The 8,207-nt window shown below is 49.0% G+C and overlaps 1 protein-coding gene across 1 annotated transcript; it reads left to right on the top strand.

Annotated features, from left to right (window-relative positions):
• Nucleotides 1-306: 306 nt before the first annotated feature.
• KCNK13 (potassium two pore domain channel subfamily K member 13) lies at nt 307-6,221 on the top strand. The gene is made up of 4 exons (XM_021709302.1): nt 307-503; nt 1,897-1,968; nt 2,045-2,142; nt 5,359-6,221. Exons 1-4 carry the CDS (start codon nt 307-309, stop codon nt 6,219-6,221), a joined length of 1,230 nt encoding a protein of 409 aa, XP_021564977.1.
• The last annotated feature ends 1,986 nt before the right edge of the window (nt 6,222-8,207 follow it).

Below are 8,207 nucleotides of genomic sequence, written 5' to 3'. Positions count from 1 at the left end.
TTTAAGTCCTGATGGGGTGTTAACACAGACATGTGTTGCTGCTATTGTCTCGGTGGTCAAATACCGGAAAACACCTCAGTATGAACAGGGAAGGGTGTATTTGTGTAAGTTCACTGCAGTTTATACATAGAGGCTGTTAGCCACCCACAGAAGTGAAGTTCCCACTCTGAGATCCATTCTCAAGAGGTGACTCTTAAGCACTGTAAATATTATCATCAGGTCTACACCATAGGTGTAGTGGCTGGGGTAAAAATTGTTAGAAATAATCCTCAGGATAGGCTTGGTAGTGATAACCTTGGCAGTCGCATGCTCCAGGCCATGGGCTGGAAAGAGGGCAGTGGCTTAGGTTGCAAGAAGCAGGGCATTGTAACACCCATTGAGGCCCAAACACGGGTGTGTGGCTCCGGCCTGGGTGCCCGGAGCAGCTCCTATGGGGTCACCTCAACCGAGTCCTACAAGGAGACACTGCACAAGACAGTGGGGACCCGCTTCAACAAGGCCCAGTGAACAGCTTTAAGAAAAACTTCTACGTGTGCTGGAGAGCCATCTTGGGGCAGGCGAAGAGGAAGTTTGGGAGGTCTGAGGGGGCTTCCTATCTGCTGGCTCACTTCCCAGCCAGAGAGGTCCTGACCAAACGAGCAAATCAAACTTAGAGTGGGTGACTTTTGTTGGAAAATTGGACTGGGATCATATTCTTTTTGTAATAAAAGCTGAAAAGCCAAAAAAAAAAAAAAAAGAAAGAATCCTCGATCAGAGACATGAGTGCAAATACAAGGCTGGCCAAACGGACTGTGCAAAACCCACTGCCCTTGAATGAACAAGGCAGGAAGTTTCACCTGGCAAACCCACGCCTTTCCAAGCTTCATTCAAGACCCAGAACATATTTGTTTCTGTGTCACCTAGAAATCAATAATAAAAAGAGAAATGACCAAAATAAATGGCAGGTGCTACAGAGGAGATTCAGATAGCTACGGAACATGTGAAAAGGTGCTCAGCTTCACTAGACATCAAGGAAATGTGAATTAAAATCACTATAGCCAGGTGCTGCAGCTCGTGCCTATAATCCCAGCACTTTGAGAAGCCGAGGTAAGAGGATTGCCTGAGCCCACGGGTCCAAGACCAGCCTGGGCAACATCATCTCTATAATTAATATCAAAAAATAATTAGCCAGGCATGGTGGTGCGCACCCAGCTGCTTGGGAGGCTAAGGTACAAGGATTGCCTGAGCCCAGCAGGTCAAGACTGTGGTAGTCATGATCTTGCCACTGCACGCCAGTCTGGGTGACAGGGCAAGACTCTGACTCTAAAATAAAATAAAGTAAAATGAAATAAAATAAAACCACCTTGTATCCACCATCATGGTCCAAATGAATATTGGCAAGACTAGAACTGAAGCTCAGACATGATAAGGGGAGAGTAAATTAAATTGGTGCACCCACTTTGCTGAAGGCATTCCTGTTCTGTGCGGCATCAGTTCCACACCTAGGTGCATGTATCCAAAAGGAATGTGTACTAGAGTCACCAAAAACGTACACAGCAATGTTTGTGGAAACACTATTCATATGCAGCCTGAGACCAAGCAACCCAAATGCACATCAACAGTGGAATGCTTTCTTCCTGGTGCCCTACTGGGCCCTCAGAGGGAGACTGATCCTTGAGATCCAGCAGGCCAACAGCCTGCGTGATGCCCTTGCAGGCTTCTGGTCCCTCACACCCAACTGTCCATGGAGAGAGACTAGGGGAGGAGGGAGTTGGAGGGAGAGCAGTGCCTGCTGAAAAGATTGCAAATCCAGGAGAGAAGAGACGTCATCGTTCATGGCCATGCAGAAAACCTCCCTGTATTAGTGGCTTAAACGGTCATGGGCATGTCTCACAATCCCTCCATTTCCTGGCTCAGGTGGTTCCCTGGTCCCGCTGGGTGTCAGCTGCTGATTCGCAAGACCGCATTCAGCTGTGGGCTTGACTCAACGTCTGACATGGCACCTGGGAATGGCTGGAGCTAAGTTTTCCTCTCTGAGTGCTCACCCTTATTGCGTGGTGTCTAGGGATCCAGAGAGGAAGCTGAAGCCACTAGGCTTCCAACAGCCTAAGTCTTGTAGCTGCTACAGCATCACTCCCTCCGTGTTCTACCAGTGTTCCACCAGTCAGGGCAAAGCCCAAGGTCATCTAGGACTGTAGGGGAAAGGAAAAGGCTTTATCTGTCAGTGGGAAAAACAGTGAGCGCCTACAGGAATGGGAGCAGTTTGTCTCTCAAAATCATCTTTGGAAACTGTTTACCACAGGCAGCAAGAGGAGAGGAGAGATGCCTGCATGGCAGATGTGGGATTTGAGTTCAGTCAAGCCTCCACCTTTAGTGAAGCTTACCTGGCCTATTGATGCCTCAGTTTCCACACCTGTGGCGTGACAACCCTAGCCTAGAAGTCAGTGAAGTCCCTTCCAGCTCTAATAGTTGTGGCTCATAGTCCTGTGAGGACCAAAACCTCCTACTGACCTTCTGAGTCCCCCATCACTGAACCCATCTCCTATCCCCCTGCCCCCAAGAATAATCCGTGGGGTCTATCCTTGCCTCTTTTTCCATCCCAATTAAAATTGGAGGGTGTGTTATCAAAAATGCCTGCAAATTCCTGCAGTTTCTTTTCACACGAGTCTTAAAAAGTTTAGATTCTGAAAGATTGTGAAAAAGCAGATGCAAGTCCAGCTTTGGTCTCTTGGTGTACTGAGAAGGTTGAAGCAAGAGGTGTACTTGCAAAAGGAAAGTGTTTGCCTGCACTTGAGAAAACCCACCAGCATGCTTTAACATTTGTTTCAGCTTGAGTAAAGACAGAGGCTGATCTGAAGGTGGTGGTCATCAGTTGAGAGTCACAGTTTCAGATTCAGCTCCCTATCCTGCTCTTTTCTCTTCTCACTACTGCACTTGACTAGTCTTTTTTAAAAACAAAAAAGTAATAAAATATGTCAAACATTAGAAAACAATTAAATCGCCCATATTACAATCACTTTGAAATAATCTAATTAGGCTGGGCTTGGTGGCTCATACCTATAATCCCAGCACTTTGAGAGGCCGAGGCAGGAGAATCATTTGTGGCCAGGAGTTTGAGACCAGCCTGGGCAATAGAGTGAGACCTCATTTCTACAAACAACAACAACAACAAAAGTTAAAAATTAGCTGAGTATGGTGGCGCACACCTCTAGTCCCAGCTATTTAGGAGGCTGAGGCGGGAGGATTGCTTGAGCCCAGGAGGTTGAACCTACAGTGAGCTGTGGTCATGCCACTGCAATCCAGCCTGGATGACAAGAGCAAGACCCCATCTCTTAAAATTTAAAAAAAATTTAATCTGCTTAATAATTTTGTGTATTTCCCTTTATGTTATTTTTCCTCTGTGTATGTTTATAGCAGACATGGTCAGTTCTGGTGTCCATCTGTACTCCTAAGAGACTCAGGTAATCCTAACCAGTCTACAGGAAATGCTTTCCTCTTGTAGATAATCATTTAGGACCGGGCGGTTGACTTGGGTTAGTCAGTGGTGTGTAATGGGGATTTTGCCAGAGAGTTTCTGGAAAGGATTCTCTGTTCTATAAAGACGTACACAAGGCAGGAAAATAGCATGTTGTGACTGTGGACACTGGTGCGTAAGGAGGTGATGCCTGCAGTTGTTCTGGGTTGGTTTTGTTTGTTTGTTTGTATCAGGGGCTCACTCTGTTGCCCCAGCTAGAGTGCAATGGCACACTCACGGCTCACTGCAGCCTCGACATGCTGGGCTCAGGCAATCCTCGTGCCTCAGCCTTCCACGTAGCTGGGAATACAAGCGTGCGCCACCATGACAGGTAACTTTTTGATTTATAGCAGAGACAAGGTCTTGCCAAGATGCCCAGGCTGGTCACAAACTCCTGGGCTCAGGCAGTCCTCTCGCCTTGGCCTCCCAAAATGCTGGGGTGACAGGTGTGAGCCACCATGCCAGCAGCTATCTGCTGGCAGGAAGGAAGCTAGTAGAGGTGGGCCAGGGCTGGAAAGGTGAGCTGGTCTTGATTCCTACATCAGGCCGTGGAGTCACCAAATTAACCAGCCGGGAGCTGCCCTGTCCCTCAACTTTCAGTTCCGTGACAGAATATGTCCCTTTCATGTCTAAGCCTCCTCTGTTTATGATTTGCTGTTCCTGGCAGTGAAAAACATCTTAACTGCTGTAACACATATGTGACTACATCAACATAGTTTATAAAGTTTATTCCTTCATCCAGCAAATATCTAATGAGGATGCCTCATGCCAGGCGTGACTCACTCTGTAGACGCTCTTGGATCCTGTCTTTCCCCACGGTATAGTCCCCAAAAAAAGAAAGAAAATGATACAGAGTTTTTTTAAGTCTCCGATACATATTTCCAATTGCTTTCTAGACAGTTCGTGCCAATTTTTAAGTATGTAGTACCTGAGTGTTGCTACTGCAGCTGAGGGCAGTCCAAAAATACAGTGCTTTTTTCCATTCTCAATTATTTCTAGAAAAAAATTCTGATTAAAAGCTACAGGACAGCCAGGCTCGGTGGCTCAGCCTGTAATCCCTGCACATTGGCAGGCTGAGGCAAGTGAATTGCCTGAGACCATGGGCTCAAGACTAACCCGGGTAACTTGGCAAGACCGCATCTCTACAATAAATAAAAAAAATAAAAATTGACTGGCATGGTAGCACATGCCTGTAGTTCCAGCTACTTGGAAGGCTGAGGCAGAAGAATCGCCGGAGCCCAGCAGGTCGACGCCGGGGTGGCTGTGAGTGTGCCACTGCACTTCTGCCTTGGCAACAGAGTGAGACTCCAACTCAAAAAAAAAAAAAAAAGAGCTACAGGACACTTTTATCCAGCAAAACAAATGGCACACGACATGGGATGGGAGGTTGTTAATGAATAAAAGAAACTTCAGAGGCTGGGCTCACACCTGTAATCCCAGCACTTGGAAGGCCAAAGTGGGAGGATCACTTGAGTCCAGGAGTTTGTGACCAGCCTGTGCAACATAGTGAGACCTCTTCTCTACAAAAAATTAAAAAGTTAGTTGGCATGATGGTGCATGTCTGTAGTCCCAGCTACTTGGGAGGCTGAGGTGGGAGGATTGCCTGAGCCCAGGAGGTCGAGGCTGTGTGGTGAGCCATGATCATGCCACTGCACTTCAGCCTGGGCAACAGAGAGAGATGGGACTCAAAATTAAAAAAAAAAAAAAGGAGATGGGAATTCTGCTCATTCCTAGAAAGGCCAAGGACGGAGTGATTTCATGAAACAGTGTCGTTAGGTCCCTGCCAGCCATCGAGACCATGCCCCAGGCCCCCTTGACAGCAAAAGCGCCCCTCAGCCTTCTCTCCTCTGACTTGTGTCCCCCAGGGTTTGGGATGACCACTCCGGCGACAGTGGGAGGGAAAGCCTTCCTGATCTTCTACGGCCTGGTCGGGTGCTCAAGCTCCATCCTGTTCTTCAACCTCTTCCTGGAGCGCCTCATCACCGTCATCGCCTGTGTCATGAAGGCGTGCCACCAGCGGCAGCTGCGGAGACACAGTACCCAGCCCCCAGGGGAGCCAGGGCGGCGTGAGATGGACAGCTTGGCCGGCTGGAAGCCCTCGGTGTACTGCGTTGTGCTGATCCTGTGCATGGCCTCCATCCTCCTCTCCTGCTGTGCCTCGGCCCTATACGCCCACGTCGAGGGCTGGAGCTACTTTGATGCGCTCTACTTCTGCTTCGTGGCCTTCAGCACCATTGGCTTTGGGGACCTGGTCAGCAGCCAGAACGCCCAGTATGACAGCCAGGGCCTCTACCGCCTGGCCAATTTTGTCTTCATCCTCACAGGTGTCTGCTGCCTCTACTCCTTGTTCAACGTCCTCTCCATCCTCATCAAGCAGTCCGTCAACTGGATCCTGCGGAGACTGGACAATGGATGCTGCCAGCGGTGGCAATGGGGACTTCTGCTGCCACGCAGGAACGCGGTGACACCAGGCAGTGTCCGCCAGCGTGGCACCATCTCCATCGAGACAGATGGGGCGGTGGAGAGCGACATGGACAACCGCCACCTCTCGGGGGAGATGACCTCCATGAAGGACTTGCCAGCTGTTCTGCAAAAGCAGCTATCGGAGATGGCCAATGGCTGTCCCCACCAGGCCAGCCCGCTGGCCCAGGACGATGAGTTCTCAGGGGGTGTAGGAGCCTTTGCGATCATGAACAACAGGCTGGCAGAGACGAGTGGGGACAGGTAGAAGCCAGCACTGGAGGCTGGGGAGAGTGGAGGCGCAGATTGTCACCTGGAGCAGGCCTTTGGCTGCTTCCTGCCAGGGGTGTCCCTGGAAATCCCACAAGCCCAGCCTTAGAAACCTGCCATCCAGGGCTGGGTTGATCTCCTGTCTTGATCTCTATGTTGACATTCAGAAAGCACTAGTACACGCAGCTCTAGGCCTCGCTTGGTTTTTCTGACTTATTTTGTTTCTGAGTTTTAGCTGCCGGAGGAGACGGGTTTTACATAAGCCTTGGTTTCCTGCTGCTCTGCTCTTCACTGGGAAAACAAAAGTCCCTGGAACTAAAAATGGCTGAATTCAAAAAACAGTGAGGAGGGGGTGGGAATATTTGGAAATATGTCTGGGCTTTCTTTTCTTTCCACTCTCTTTCTTTCTTTCTTTTTCAGCATCTCCCTCTGTCTCCCAGGCTGAAGTGCAGTGGTGTGATCTCAGCTCACTGCAGCCACGACCTCATGGACTCAAGTGATCCTCCTGTCTCAACCTCCTGAGTAACTGGAACTACAGGTGCACACCACCACACCCAGCTAAATTTTTTTACAATTTTTTTGTAGAGACGAGATCTCACGTTGTTGCCCAGGCTGATCTTGAACTCCTAGGCTCAAGTGATCCTCCTGCCTCAGACTCCCAAAGAGCTGGGTTTACAGACATGAGCCACTGCACCCGACCTGGGCTTATTTTTTGGCTGGCCTTCCTTCAGAGCAGATTTTTCTGCTGTGCCAAGGCTAGGGAAAATGTCTGAAGCTCTTTATGCCTGCTTTTCTGGTTTTTGTGTTTTTTTTAATATAAATCAGGATTTATTGAGAGGACTGAAAAGCTCCCACAGTGGGAGGGGAACCGAAGGGGTTGCCAAAAAAAAGACTCATATCTTTTTTTTTAGTTGGAGTCTCACTCGGTCGCCCAGGCTGGAGTGCAGTGACACGCTTATGGCCATCCCAGCATTGACCTGCTGGGCTCTGGCGATATTTCCGCCTCACCCTACCAAGTAGCCAGAACTACAGGCAAGCGCTACCATGCCCGGCTATTTTTTTTTTTTACTTATTGCAGAGATGAGGTCTCGCCAAGCTGCCCGGGCTGGTCTGGAACCCGTGGGCTCAGGCAAATCCACTCCCCTCAGCCTCCCAAAGTGCAGGGATTACAGGCTGAGCCACTTGAGCCCAGCCACTTTTCTGTTTTTTATTTTCAAGATCATCACTCCTGGGCAAGGTGTCTGGGGGCCTCAGTAAGAAAACTGAATTTGGCTTCAGGCCTGTAGAGGGCAGCAAGGTGGCGGTGAGTGGGCGGTGGGGAAGAGACTGACTTTTGTAACTGAAGGGCATCCTGGACATTTTCTCTTTGGTCACCTAGACCGGTTCATTTTTACCAGGGCTTGGAGCCCATTGCAAAGATAATGACTATTTATTAAAACTGAAAATTCCATAAATCCTCGTTTTACTGAGACTCCGTGAGTGTTCACTGTGACCAGTGGAGGACAAGCACCTCATTAAACAGACACTTACTATGCTCAGAGACCACGGAAATGGGACACTGGCCTTTAGGGACATGAATTGCCTTGGAGTCTCGCCTGGACCAACAGTCTGGGCCAGATCATGAAATCTGGCTTCTCTTGTCTACTTCTTTTTCTTTCTGCCTTCTGACTGGAACAGGCCTAGTCACATAAACTTCCAAGCAGTTCAGATGTCCATACTAGGAACTAAGGCTGCTGACGTCTTCGTATGTTAGGGGGTGACAGCAGTATTCAGAAAGATAGCTGTTGTTCATATAAGATAAGATTGGTGACCAGGCATGGTGGTTTTCGCCTGTCATCTCAGCACTTTGGGAGGCCAGAAAGGGAGGATTACTTGAGCCCAGGAGTTCCAGGCCAGCCTGGACAACATAGTGAGATCTCATCTCTACAGAAAAACCAAAAAATTAGCCAGGCATGTGGTGTGTACCTATAGTCCCAGCTACTTG

This window comes from Carlito syrichta, unplaced genomic scaffold (genome assembly GCF_000164805.1).
Source record: "Carlito syrichta isolate Samal-C Ts95f unplaced genomic scaffold, Tarsius_syrichta-2.0.1 Scaffold171376, whole genome shotgun sequence".
NCBI lineage: Eukaryota > Metazoa > Chordata > Mammalia > Primates > Tarsiidae > Carlito > Carlito syrichta.
Note: the sequence above shows the minus strand (reverse complement) of the source record. Positions and strands in the feature narration are given on the sequence as shown.